Raw genomic sequence first — 14,450 nt, 5'->3', positions numbered from 1 at the left:
GTTCGAGCCCCGCACCGGGCTCTGTGCTGACAGCTCGGAGCCTGGAGCCTGTTTCGGATTCTGTGTCTCCCTCTCTCTCTGCCCCTCCCCTGCTCATGCTCTCTCTCGTCTCAAAAATAAATACAAACATTAAAAATAAAATAAAATAAAATTAATTAGATTTCATCCTCTCTGGCCCTTCTCCTCTTCACTCACCAAATTAGGCTGAAAGACTATCAGTAGGAAAGCAGCTACCAATTTTAAATACCAAAGTCATTCCCCGAAGGACAGCAAAATCACTAACACGAAGGACAGAATGAATTTCTCTGGTGGTCTGCAAACCTCTTAAGAGCACCAGAACTAGAGGAGCTCCCCCCCCACCACCTTTACCCCCGTATACATGGAGAATGCTGATTTTTCATGTTCCATGTTCCACTTGGCACCAATAATTTAAATCAGCCATCATGACAGTGAATAATTTTATTGTTAGGTTTATCAGAAAGACTTGTATTACAGGCAATTTCTGATAGGTAATTTTATTAGAGCCAGAGATGATCATTTCTTCTAGAAAAACAAACCTCTGAGGTTAGAACGGAAGACAATGAAAAACATAGATTTCACTTTATAATTTACTTTTATCAAGCCACCCAGAGCACTTCAATTCTTTTATATGAGTATTACTTTAATGGCGTATAACAGGTCATTAATGGAGAACACACAAGCCTGAAGCCTTTATATCCTGAATCTTTCAGTCAATCAACTTTTCTTAGAATTTTGAAGACATGAAAATAAAAACCACTGTAAATAGCACTCACATGCCAGGTACATTTGTGAGGAGGGGCAGCAGTCAACAGTAAGCCTCATATTTTCCAGGTTTCAGCTGAAGTAACTCTCACTGGTTTCTTGGATTTTTATCAATCCTGTTTGGGGGCTGTTTTGCCTTATTGGGCCTAAACGGAGCACAATAGTAAAATACATTAATGATCTCTACTGAGAACATGGCATGAGTGGGTTTCTAACTCTCTAGGGACGTGAGTAGAGCCATAACACATCCCATGACACAGGTGAGTGCCCCTAGTTATCCCTGAGCTGGGCAATTTCATACAATCACTTTGTCTCTGAGGCCGAAGTCTGTGGTTGGATCTTCCTAGCAGCTTCCAGAACAGAAGCCAGGTTTACTTTGTCTCCAAATTCTTTTTCTCGGTGCTCAAGAAGAAGGCCCTGAAAAGAAACAAGAGGAAACATCAGTCCTCACTGTGAGTCACTCGTTCATGACACAGACAATGAGCGGCAGCTTGGGCGGCAGGGACTAGAGATCCAAATCAGGCCTGGCTCTGTTCTTGAAGGGTTCCATTTTGGGGGCGAAGACAGACCAGGGAAGGCTACCTCACAACGGCTGGACTGTACAAGCAGCACAGTCAGGAGTGAAGGAGGGAGTCAGGAGTGATTAAACAGAGTGGGGTGACCAGGGAAGGCTCTACAGACAGAAGTGAAGTAAACGAACATGCCAGAAAAAGAGAGTTTCCACAGGATGAGCTTCCAGAGAAACAAAAAGCCTCAAGGTGTGGAGGTGGAGCTCTGAGGTCAGGCTTTGGCAGGGGTTGAATGAGCATCTGAAAAGGGAGACAGACCCTCTTTTCAGTTTTCCTAAGAAACCAGAGGCCGCTCCTGATACTGTGAAGCAAAATGCTCTGAGACAGAGTATACCAAGGTACCCTAAAGTGGTAAAAAACATAAAACAGCGTGTTTGAGATCAGTATCGAGGAATCCTTGTTAACAAGTTCTTTGACCCATGACATCAGGGAACTCAACCAAAACAATAAATAAATAAACAAACAAATATGTTTGCTGTACCATTATTCATACAGACTTTTTAATTTTATTAAAAAATTTTTTTTAACGTTTATTTATTTTTGAGAGAAAGGGACAGAGCATGAGGGGGAGAGGGGCAGAGAGAGAGGGAGACACAGAATCTGAAGCAGGCTCCAGGCTCTGAGCTGTCAGCACAGAGCCCGACGTGAGGCTCAAACTCCCAAACCGTGAGATCGTGACCCGGGCTGAAGTCGGATGCTCAACCGACTGAGCCACCCAGGCGCCCTGGTACAAACTTTTTAAAAAAACAGAAAGTCCCACCACACTGTGGTGACCACAGGGAAACAGATCGGGAAGCTCTATTTACATGTTTAATAAAGCGGTATATGCAGACACTACAAATACTGAGGAAGAATATGTGATGACGTGGAAAATGTTCATGATACACCATTAAATGAAAAAAAGAGTACCTCGTTTAGTAAGACACCATTTTCTAAACTAAACAGAATAAAAGGCCTCTCAGCTCAGCTCTGTGCTGTTCTAATGGGTTGTGCATGGTGGCTGAGCTGACAGAATGGCTCTCCTCACTTTCTGTGGGGTTTTCAAATTTGCTATGTTGAAAACACATTACTTCTTTAAAGTAAGTGTGCTTTAAAGACTATTATTCCAAAGGAAATCCCCACTGAGTGGCTGCTGGCTCAGTGGGACCGCAAAAACTCTGCCCTCAAGAAACACAGAGGTAGGGGCGCCCGGGTGGCTCAGTCAGTTAAGTGTCTGACTCTTGATCTCAGCTCAGGTCTTGATCTCAGGGTCGTGAGTTCAAGCCCCGCATTGGGCTCCGTGCTGGGCGTGAAGCCTACTTGAACAAAAAAGAAAAAGAAGGAAGAAGAAAGAAACACGGAGGCAAGTCCTGAAGCTCCGCCCGCCCAGGCCACCTTCCACCAGGAAGGAAGAAGGCAGGACCTCGGGAAGCACCAACAAAGTCAAACAACACACCTAGCAACACAGGGAATGTGCCGGCCAGGCTTGGGGAGCCTGTGAGCACCAGATGAGTCACTGCCAGGCAAGAGAAGGCTTCCAGGTGACCTAAGCCCTGCCCTGCAGGCTGAGGGAAGGTAGAGGCAAGGAGGAGGAAAGAATCCCAGAGCGCCAGAGCTGGAAGAAGCTGAGCCACTGAGCCTCTCAGCAGGTGGCCTGAGTGCAAGGGCATCTGGAAGGGGTCTTTGGAGCCACCTCTGAAGAGAGGCTATGGGCAGGGGACCAGTGGGGTCTCTGGAGCAGGACGTATCTGAGTTCCCGAGTTCCATTTCCATTGTACCACTAAGCAGCTGTGTAGCTCTCGGCTGAGTTATTTCAGATCATTCATATTTCACTTCCTTACGTGTAGATGGGAATAAAAATACCTAACATCCCAGACTGCTTGTGAGGAAGATATGAGATCATGTACACGAGGACCCAGAACTAGGAGGCACTTGCTGGCAGCCATGATCACTAAGACACTTTAATATATTTACCAGAAAGGAAGCAAATAGGTTCATGTTAAATCAGACATCAACCCATGCTAGATTCTAATACAGACAAGCAATAGCAGTTACCAAGGTTTAAAAGAAAGAGATTAGAAGTAAAGCTTAAAAATTAAGGATTTCTATTCCCACTAGCTTTTATTCCTCCCATATTGAGAAAAATAAGAAATTATTAAAAAAACATTTTTTTAATGTTTATCTGGGGGGGGGGGGGCGCGTGCAACTGGGAGAGGGACAGAGAGAGGGAGACACAGAATCTGAAGCAGGCTCCAGGCTCAGAGCCCGATGCAGGGCTCGAACTCACCAACTGTGAGGTCATGACCTGAGTCAAAGTCGGAAGTTCGACTGACTGAGCCACCCAGGTGCCCAGAAATTATTTCTTATTTTTCTTTAAGTTTATTTATTTATTTGAGAGGCACAGAGAGACAAAGAGGGAGAGAGAGAGACTCTCAAGCAGGCTCCACACCATCAGGGGAGACCCTGACGCGGGGCTCAAACTCTCAAACTGTGAGATCATGACCTGAGCCGAAACCAAGAGCTGGAGGCTAAACCAACTGAGCCACCCGGGTGCCCTGAAGGGTACGCAATTATTAATGTTAGTAGTGAGATTCACCAATGCAGACAATGCCATCTTTTTACAGATAAGGCCAAGTGTTAATGTCATGCCCAAAGTTGGCAGAGACAGGACTTGAGGTCGGGCCACCAGTCAGGGCCCTGAAGCTGCACTCACCTCACCCCACCCCTGCTCTGCATCTGGCAGGCACCTGCTGGCACTGCCTCCCAGCACAGGGGGTCACCAGAGCTCGAGGCTGCCCGTAGTCTCTGCGGAGCACCCAACCACCTGCCTCCTGGGTGCACAGGGTCCCCGTGCTGCCTCTGGATCCTCGGAGCCAGGGCCCAGAGCAGCCTGTCTGCAGAGAAGCCTGTTACGTCTCCGGGGCGGCGCTCCACAGGGAAAAGTGCTGTCGCCTCCCACATTTTGCTACTCCCCCTAATTAGGCCGGTTTCTATTCCTTCTCTTACTTTTCTCTACTGTCCATCCCCGATGGCCTGGGAAAACTGCAAGCTAATACATTCTTGACAGAATAAAAACTCTGCTTCTGTTCAAGTGCAGACGATAGAACTTGACATCAGAAAAGCCGGGTGCAGGCCCTGGCAGTGCTGATGAGCTGTGCTCCTGCGGGTGCTCACCCGCCCCTCTCAGGCCAAGTTACTTGCCTGCGAAAGTTCCGGACCATCTCAGGAAATCACTGTGATGAGTGAGGAGATTCGAGGGTGAGGTGACTCAAGAACAGATGGGTGACAAATGCTAATTCCCCTCCCTCTCCCCTCCCATGCTCCCCGGTTTTCTGGACGGAAAACCACAAGATTCCAAGTACAGGAAGTCACCACCCCCATCAGGGTCTGGTTCCCACAGACACAGACACCCACAGATCCACACGTGAACGCAAGGAATTTACCTGCTTTCCTGGCCCCACCACAAAAACTCCCCCAAGGATGAAGCCTTCGCCTTCCAGGTTTCCAGAGAAGCCTCCGTTCCAGGCCCGGAAGAAGTTGTACCAGACACCCAGACGGACAAATCCCATGAACACCATCTTCCGCTTTTGGGGACCGTAGAACTTTTTCTGCAAGAGCGAGAAAGACAGAGCCCCTGTGAGCAGCCCGTATGCCTGCCGCCCCCCAGGAGAAAAGCTTCCCGACAGGACGTTCTCAAAGGCGCAAAGTCTGCTGCTTCACGTCCCCTCCCCGACCCTAACACACACGCGGCTCCTGCCTGGCTGCCCAGGGAAAGACAACCCTGCCAGGGCCAGCTTCCAGCTGTGGGGTGGACCCACACTCGACAAACTCGAGCCCGCTCTGACTCTGACCCCTTGCTAGACATGTGGAGGGCTCTTGTGTCCATAGGGTGGGAACAGTCCGACATCCTGCATGGGTGAGAGCAGAGAGGGGGGAAACATGGCTGCAGTGAATTAAGGGGCTCGTGCCGGCCCTCACCTGCACGGTGCGAGAGCCCAGCAGGGCTGCGGCGATCTCCTAGGCTTCCATGCCCAGGCCACAATTCAGGAAGGGCTCAAGTAACACCCGAGAGGACACCCGTCAAGTGTCCCATCATGCTCTGCCCAGAGGGCTGGGCGAGCCTCTCTGAGTTCAGGGCGGCCGGAAGGGAGGCCAGCTTCCAGCTCCAGGCCAGACATACCCTGGGCCGATGAACTCCCCACACCTGAGCACAAGCCCCACCAGTCCGTGTCCACAGACCCACAGCACACGGACCTTTTCGTCCAGGAAGATTTCTCCTTTGAAGTAAGGCTGGAAGTCCTTCACTTCAGTCCTGATCTGCTCCTTCACCACTGCGTACAGGGGGACTCCCAGCTCGTCCAACTTGGGCTTCAGGGAGGACAGGTCAGCAGCCTCCTGCAGAAGACAGGGAACGTCAGGGGCACAAATTCGGGTGGCTCTGCAGCCAACCGACACCCACTTCCCTACAGGCCCAGAGCGTGGCTGGCACTGAATGCAGAAGAACAAAAGCAACAATGCCCAAAACAATTGCGGCCTGTGTAGCCCAGCGTAAGCCTGTCCCAGCTGGGCACGAGGCCTCCATTGTAGGGTGTTAGGTCCCCTCCTCAGCCCAAGCTTCTGGTTTTCTCCACGGTGGGAAGGAGAGGCAAGGCTCCTGTTACAGGCGTCCTAACCATGGCCTGGGGAGCAGCCGATAGCTAAGAGATTGCACCCAGACACGGTCCTCCGCTTGTAGCAGCAACAATGCTTCTCCCCCACCTCATCTCCCAGCCCCTCCCCTGCACTAGACCAAACTAGCGCAGGGGCCTGACAGAAACTCCCCTCCGTCCGGGGGAACAGCTGTCTCCGTACCGTCGCTCAACGGGCTCCCCCGACTGCAACACCCTTCCTTTTTCTCCTGCTCCAATCACCACCCCCAGAAAGCCATCCCTGCACTGAAAGTTCTCCCTGGCTAGTGGAGCCTGGACTAGAGCCCCAGCTCTCTGTGGGTACCCAATCTCTCCTGCTTGCGGACTTCTTCAGAACTGAGTCTGTGTATATACCGCCAAGTTGGGCACTGTCACTTAAGTTCCTCACTGTGTCTCATAGTTAGAAACTACATCTTCCGTTTCTTGTAGCCCTCCGTGCCCAGCACATGGCTGAAGACGCGGAAGGTACTAGGAACCAGGTGGAAAGATCCGACAGGGAAGGCGGATAGTGGGAGAACACAGCTGAACTGGTAAGCACAGACATCCTGATTCTCGCGAATTACATGCTGGATGAAGAAAGGAAACCACGTGCATCATGGAAAATCTTCACTGTTAACAACAAATCCTTCCCATTTGGTGTCAGAATTAAAGAACTAGCAGCCCACTTGCCTCCAATACAAATGCGGTGCCGTATGGTGGCAACTACCTTTAATCTTTTGTTTTCTAGAACACACACACACACACACACACACACACACACACACAAAGATAGCTAATGAAGCAGAATTCACCATGATTTATCAAGAGCTTCAGTGAGTATTTTCTGCAAACCTTGCCCTACAGTAGAGAGGACTACAGGTCTGCTGTGGTCAAAGACCACCTGTGTGTGAGACGCAAGGGTTTACTCCTTCTTCCTGGGTCCTTTACTCCGGCGTGTCACTGCATGGAGCCAGGATGTGGAAACTCAGTCACACACCTTCCACACCTCCGCTCTGGGCCACTCAAAAGAACCCAGGCTGCCACCCACCACATGTTTTCCACAAAGTGCTCTGCCAGGCGGAGACCGGGGCACAGGCAAGCAGGTGCTAATTAGGGAGGGCACTGGCTCTTGGCATCTTTTGGGTTTAACTTGCCTTGGGAAATCAAGTCACAACAGGTCTCCATGTTGGTACCATGCTGGTATTTTGAACCAAAAGCCCTGACTTTGGGTTTCACTTCCCATGGTAGGAGGAATAATACCCTCTCAGGATGTCCACATCCTAATCTCAGGAAGCTGTAAATCTGTTTTGTGACATGGCCAGGGGGTTAGGGCAGCAGATGGTTGCTAACCAGCTGATCTTAAAGGAGACGATCTTGTGTTTTCTGGGTGGCCCCAACCAGTCCTCAAAACGTGTTAGAGGAAAGCAGAGGTCAGTGTCACGGTGTCGCAATGCGAGAAAGCCTGGTTGAGTCATCACTGGCTATAAAACGGAAGAAGGGGCCGGGAGCCAAGGAATGTAGATGGCCACTAGAAGCTGGAAAAGGAAAGGAAAGGACTTCTCCCCTAGAGCCTCCAGAAGGAATGCAGCCCTGCTGACACCTTCATTTTGGCCCAAGGAGACCAATTTCAGAATTCTGACCTCTAGAACGGTGAGCTAATAGATTTGTGTTGTTTAAAGCCACCAAGTCTGTGATAATTTGTTACAGCAGCAACAGGAAATGGACACGCCTCACGCAGCAGCGTGACTTTGTCACAACCTCTGTCCCTTACTTTCTTCCTCTGGGAAACAAGCTGTATTTTCCAGGGATACCTGGAGGACACACTGAAGTGCCCCGAATGGGAGGAGATTCTCTGTCAGCCCAGCCACACGAGCAGGACAGAGATCGCAAGGCTGAAAGGAAAGCCTCAGGCTCGGGGAGAACAACTGGATGGAGGATGGCGACGTGGACAGGGCCACGGCCACCACGTGAGAAGCGATGCTGTCTCATTCCCAGTTCTCCCCCAGGCAGGGCTGGCCTCAGAACCTGGGTCTTCTATCACTGTGTGACCAGGACAGGTCACCAAAGCACTCTGGCCCTTGGTTTACCTACCTGTGAAGTGACAAAGCTGGGCCCTACCTCCCCACATCAAGCTTCCTCACTTACTGAGCGGGTTGACGATGGCCTCCCTTTGAAGGGCCAACCTGGAGACCACCCGCTCCGTGAGACCCAAATTTCACCAAACTCAGGCCAACTGCACCCACACCGTCGGCATCACCGAAATCCCGCTCGGCTCCCCATCCAGTGCCACGAGCACACGGTGAGGCAGCACAGGAGCCATGGCTCTCAGCTGTCCACCGGGCACTCCACGTGGGCTTCCCAAGGAGAGGGGGATGGGTGGGTCCCTTCTAAAAGTGCGACCTTGTGCTTCCCACTGCAGGTGAGGGCTGACCGTGCCCGTATCAGTGACAGTCCAGATGCCGCATTTCAATAAGCAAGTCCTGTGCTGAGCACTGGGAACACACAACTGGACCCGGTCCCCATCCCTGATTAAATGAGAAGATGGTCCCGGACACAGATTGTCCATAAAGGCTTGAGAGAGACAAAAGAGACTCAAGTGTGTTTGCCAACCCCAAGATATGGTGAATTTTCAAATGAACACAAACAGGGAATAAGTCAAAAGAAATACCTAGAGCAAATAACAGTGCTGATCGAAGGTCAGAGTGGGCCTACTGGCCCTTGGTCCTGTCTGGGAATGTGCTGGTCCCGCTGGCTAGGGTGCTTTTCTCCGCACAGGGCCTCCGCGTACTCACCTCTCGACAGAGGAAGCAGCCTGGCCTGCGTACAGCCATAATCACCGCTCCGTTCTTTTCCCAGAGCTCCTTTGCTTTGAAAGTCCTTGGTTCTGAGGAGAAGAAAAGGCGCTTCAGCACCATCACCTCCCAGCCCGGCCCCAACCGGAGGCCAGCTCATAAATGGTACCAGCCCAGCAGATGACTTGGAAATACCAAACAGGAAACGGAGGAAATACTCACCCTTCAGAGGAAAATTAATACAGTGTAAGGGTCCTACTATACCCCCAAAAGGGCCCTCCCTCGTAAAAATCTGTTTGCACACTTGAACATTCCAGACAGGAACATTTCTGGAATACCGGCAAATTCCTTTGCTGGTATCAGTAGACGCTGTCATGATCCTTTAGGACAGATACATGACCAAAACCTGAAAGAAATCTTGCACTTTGATCGAAAAAACCCTAACTCTTTAAAAAAAAAAAAAAAAAGTATTCAAAGGGATTAAGTCAACAGAAACTTCTACAAGAAAAACTTTTTTTTTTTTTTTTAACGAAAAAACTGTTTGACCTAAATATGTTAACTGCAGTATTATTCACAGGACAGGGCAGAAGATGACCAACGAGGAAAAGCCCCAGGGCAGCATGGTTCTGCGGCTCTGGCTGGTCCGTGGTCAGACAGGGCCTGCATCTGGCCGTGTGGCCTCAGGCACGCACCAGCTCCTCCCGAAACCCCGTCTCCTCATAAGTGTGGACACTTAGCGGCTACATGGAGGCTGCAGGGGGCATCAGAAGGTGGGTAGAAAAGTGCCCACCGTCGTGTCTGCTGACAGCGTTAGTGAGGGCTCAGCAAGCAGTAGCCCCTGTTGCAGGGGCTCCGAGAAACCTCAGAGGGAACCACGTGCCTCTGGGATGTTATGTGAGGAAAAGGAGCGGGGTGGGTCTGCAGTCAAGTGAGACTGGGAAGCCTCGAGTTGAACGCAGCAAACGGGTGTCCCTCTGCAGGGCTTCTCAGCCCTCCTCAGAGGCGATCCCCCCCGCGACTATCTTCCTCACTTGCTGAGCGGGTTGACGATGGCCTCCCTTTGAAGGGCCAACCTGGAGACCACCCGCTCCGTGAGACCCAAATTTCACCAAACTCAGGCCAACTGCACCCACACGGTCGGCATCACCGAAATCCCGCTGGGCTCCCCATCCAGTGCCACGAGCACACGGTGAGGCAGCACAGGAGCCATGGCTCTCAGCTGTCCACCGGGCACTCCACGTGGGCTTCCCAAGGAGAGGGGGATGGGTGGGTCCCTTCTAAAGGTGCGACCTTGTGCTTCCCACCCCTCCATGTACTTCCCACCCCTCCATGTACGTCTGCACCGCAGGTGAGGGCTGACCGTGCCCGCATCAGTGACAGTCCAGACGCCGCATTTCAATAAGCAAGTCCTGTGCTGAGCATCAGAACAAGGAACTGCATACACAGTGTTTTTCAAATGTGTTTGACCCAGGAACTCCTTTTTTTGTGAAGCTCCAAGAGACTACAAGAGAAAGCGAAAAACACTCTTGGTAAGAAAAAGCTAAAATGTAAAATATCATGTCCAACAAGATCACAACGGCATACTGTGTACACAGGGGAAGGGATGTGCAAAAGTAAAAACGATTACTGTGTGGGGGCAATGGGATTATTGGTAAATTTTAAAATGCTTTAGAATGCTTTAGATTTTTCCTAATGTTGTTATAGTGCCTTTTCAATTAAAACAAAACAAAAAAAAAAAAGTGAGAGAGAGCCAGGGCCCTTTTATGAGAAAAAAATGAGGAAGCCTGCATCCCAGCACCTTGGAAAAGTACTGAGGCCAGTGGGGTCAGGGCTCACCCTTCTCCAGCGTTTTCAGGTCTATGTCCTCCAGATACTCCAGAGTCGCTCTCCGGGACTTGGGCAGAAACACGTCCGTGTTGGCCAGGAACAGTGCCAAGGCAGCCGCCCCCAGGGCCCCGGCGCCAATGGACCACATCCCCATGGTGAAGAAGCTCGGATCCTGGAGGAAAGACATTTCTGGAGATTGAGAGGAAGGAGATGTTACTGCTCTCACGTCGAGAGAGAGCTGGAACCTGCTTTCCGGACAAGCCTCCCTCGGGCAGCCAACCAGGAGGCCTGAAGCAGGGAGAGGGGTGCAGCCGTGTCAGAGTCGGGACCAGACCAGGGCTGCGGGGCACCTGCTGGCGCAAGAGCTTGTGGGATACAAGGGACACACGGAGGTCCCTGCCGCAGGGAGCTGGCTGGTGGGTCAGGCACGAGAACAGAGATAGGACAGCCCTCTAAGATGCCTCTCTGGCTGTTGCTTCTCCCAGGCCCAAGGCTGCAGCCTCCCGACTGTGTGGTGTGTCCGTGCTGGGTCCCCTGGCGGCAGCCTCCTTCCTCATTCCCCTCTGTGTCGGTGCCTGCTTTTCCCTCACAGTCTGGGAATCTGGGCTCCTATCTCCCTGGGGAGGGGCAGCCTTCTCTTCCTTGATCAAAGGATACTCAGTACACCAATCACACTGTTTTGTTATCTTATCCTTCTCCCCCTTTGGTTTGTGACTCCCTCAGAAACAGAGACCATACTATTCCACCAGCCAGACAGTGCCCAGCAGGGCCTCACTCCTGGTAGGCAGGCGATCTCAGTGCATTTCTCTCAACGGCAAACAGCTTTATATTTCCTCCATTAAACAGATAAAACAGGCTCACGGTGAAAATAAAACAGAAATCAAAAAAGAATACATAAAACCATAGTCGGCAGCAAAGTAAATATCCCCTGAATATCTACCAGCTATGAAACGACACAGTTCAACGGAGAGGGCCACTGCTGAACACCCGTGTCCAGCCTGACGTTCTCCACCCTGTGAACAGAGCTACACGGATGTCTGCTGAAGGAAGGGGAGTGGACCGAGAGAGCGGGCGTCGTGTAAGAAAGGGCATGGCGCCGGGCGTCTGCTTCAGAGGGGCTGCCAAAAGATGTCTGCGTGGGGCACGGGGCTCTGCGACTGAAATGGGAGTTCCGCTCGGGTCCTGTAGAACCCAGCCTTGTTCCCAGCTCAGTCCCGGGTGCCTCCCTACGGCTTCCTCCGGTTGGGGAGCCCTGTGCTTCTGTACGGGAGCCCCTGGAAGCAGCCCACCCCTTGGGTAGCAGGTACCCCAGCTGGCCTCCCTTCTCCCGACAACTGCTTAAAACACGTGTTCTCATGGTCCTCCTGCCAACCCAGGGTCTTATACTGGGGCCTTCCTCCCAAAGTGCCCCCATGATGTGTGCCGAGATCACCGGGTATAGACCGGTGGTGTGCGTGCGGCCCACCTAACCAAAGACTTGCGTCTTCCCTACAGTGCTTGGCTGGGGAGGAGATTTCTCCAAAGGACTGAGCGGAGTCCCAGAAATCCACATGCCACCGCCCAGGGGCAGGCTCTGAGGGGTCCACTGCCATGAGGTGGGGTTGGGAGTCATTTGGTGGTGATGACTGGGAAGACAGGGTAGGCCAGGCTTGTGTTAGGCCAATGTGAAAAGTTCAGATTTGAGTTAAAAAACAAAAGGGAACTTCCAGGCAGGGGGTGGGGGTGGAGGGTGGCGAGGAGGAATGACCAAATGAAAACAGCATTTCCGAAAGAGGAATTTGGAAGGGGAAAAAGAAGGGGAGGCTGGTGTGTGTGCTGGGGGAGGGGGGCTGCTGAGGCACCTCTCTCACGAGGGACAGGAGCCCAGAGAGAGGAGTTTCTTCCCGCTTCACCACTCACTGTGGCCCCCTGGCTGGAAGCACTGGCGTCACACTGCAATGCAGACCTCACCCCTTAGTTCAGAACTAAGGAGTCATCAAGCGCATTTTCATCAGACCAGGCAGTGTTCACATGCACACGAAAGTCTGAGGAGCACTGTCTCAGAGCAAAGAATTCATGGTTTTGCACTTGGTTGGCAGGAAGCCATGGAATAAAGAACAGTGACAAGGGCAGGCTGGCTTGGGAGAGCTGCGCCCTCTGGTCTCTCAGCTCACTGTGGGGGACAGAGGGGCTCACCGGTGAGCACAAGTCCATGCCTCTGCCTGGAATGTCCTCCCTCATCTGTTCTGCCCCTCAGGACTTGGACGCCTCCTCAAGAAGGCTTCCTGGATGCTCTGCCTACCCTGGCTGCCACCCGCAAGAGATGCTCGGTCCCCCTCACCTCGCCTCTGTGACACTTCCGATGTGCTCCACCCAAGATATGGACCTATGTACCTTTGACTCTGTCCCTCAGCTTGTGTCTGAAATGCCATGCCCAGCACGGTGCCTGCTTGGTACACAGCGGGCTCTCCATAATTGTGCGCTCGGATGAACTCAACGGAACCAAATGATGACGACAGCGACTTATGGAAAACCCAAGTTCTTGGGCCAAGCAGGAAAGAACCTTCCACAGGCCGGCTTCCAATTCTTTTATGAAGCAAAGTTACACATTACTCGATTATAATTCGCAGAACAATTGGGGGAATTCACGGAACAACCACAGCTCTCGCCTGCCTGCTGTAAACAGGAGACTCCCCAGAGCCTGGAACAATTTCTGCACCTTTACGTGCATCCCAAACATCCCTGGATTTCTGACATATGTGGATGACTCGGGAGCATATGGCATGGTTTCTGATCACAGATCTGATACCAGTTCTGAACAGTTCACAACCACCAGCTTACATCCCCCCTGCAAGGGACTCGCTTCAACTCTTGAAACACTTCAGTGCGCTGCAGGAAGTCCAGGGATCCTTACGTTCAGCTCTACCTCCCCCCAACACACCCCTGCTGCTCTTAGAGGCCAACGGGCTCCATCTTCCCACCCACAGCCAGTCAGCCTGTTTGCTTGCGACTGCAAGGGAACAGGACTCAATGAGACTCAACATCTATTTCCAAACATTTATTCAGCACCGACCTGTTTGATAAATGGCAATTTGGGAGGACACACAACTAAAAGATACCCAGTCCTCGAGGACACACAGGCCTAGCATGCAGACAACAGAAATTCAAGCGGCAAGGTGAGGCAGCTTGGGCAAGGTGTGAACATGAAGCGATGGGGAATGAAAGCCAGCTCCATCCGATCTGGGAAGCCAGAGAAGCACCCAGAAGGAAGTGGCTTTGGAGCTGGCGTAGGACTCGGGGCGGGGGGGGCAGGATGGAAGGGCTGGGCCCCGTCTGGGCTGAATAAGCCTGGGAGAGACCAGGCAGGCTAGCGGTGGCTCTCAGTGCTCAAGGCACACCAAGAAGGCAAACTTCCATGAACCAAAGGCCCCCGACCCCCCTACCTCCAGTTCAAGAGCTGGAATACAAGATGTGGGATTCAAAACCCCCAGGAGTATGGTTTACCACCCCACCTCCACGTCAGGCCCCCACCCAGGAAGTCTGAGCAGAGAACTGTCCCTTTGAGGAGCATGGACCTCACTCTCAGGCCTTCCAGCACTAAGATGTGAGAGCAGCAGTAACTCCAGAGGGGAGTCGGGCCTCTCCACGAACATCCGCCCCCAGTGGGCCTCTGGCAGCAGGCTCTTCTGCGAGGGGGGGTGGGCGGTGGGGGTGGGGTTGTGCTGGAGGAAGGGGTGAAAATTGGCTCCCGGAAACACCTAGAGAATGTGCAGGCCCAGCCCCTCGGCCAAGCCCCCTGAGCTACAAAGCAATCCCCATCCCGGCACGTCTTGGAGCAGGTAGCACTCCAACTC

General features: G+C 52.1%; 1 protein-coding gene across 4 annotated transcripts in view; it reads right to left on the bottom strand.

Annotated features, from left to right (window-relative positions):
* Window positions 1-444: 444 nt before the first annotated feature.
* The window catches only part of PRXL2A (peroxiredoxin like 2A), a 47,168-nt gene continuing 33,162 nt past the window's right edge, over window positions 445-14,450 (bottom strand). For 2 of the 4 annotated variants that reach the window (XM_047073053.1, XM_047073054.1), the window contains 5 exons: window positions 10,627-10,806; window positions 8,791-8,882; window positions 5,586-5,726; window positions 4,775-4,939; window positions 445-1,200 (listed from right to left, as the gene is read on the bottom strand). In XM_047073053.1, the coding sequence (XP_046929009.1) occupies window positions 1,087-1,200; window positions 4,775-4,939; window positions 5,586-5,726; window positions 8,791-8,882; window positions 10,627-10,804 (690 nt within the window). In that variant the 5' untranslated portion in view covers window positions 10,805-10,806 and the 3' untranslated portion in view covers window positions 445-1,086. The remainder of the gene's footprint in view (window positions 1,201-4,774; window positions 4,940-5,585; window positions 5,727-8,790; window positions 8,883-10,626; window positions 10,807-14,450) is intronic. The other 2 variants (XM_047073057.1, XM_047073055.1) reach the window with 1 other exon arrangement.

The sequence above is a fragment of the Lynx rufus genome, unplaced genomic scaffold (assembly GCF_022079265.1).
Source record: "Lynx rufus isolate CCGP_SWC_20201006 ecotype Redwood Valley unplaced genomic scaffold, mLynRuf1.p SCAF_11, whole genome shotgun sequence".
NCBI lineage: Eukaryota > Metazoa > Chordata > Mammalia > Carnivora > Felidae > Lynx > Lynx rufus.
Note: the sequence above shows the minus strand (reverse complement) of the source record. Positions and strands in the feature narration are given on the sequence as shown.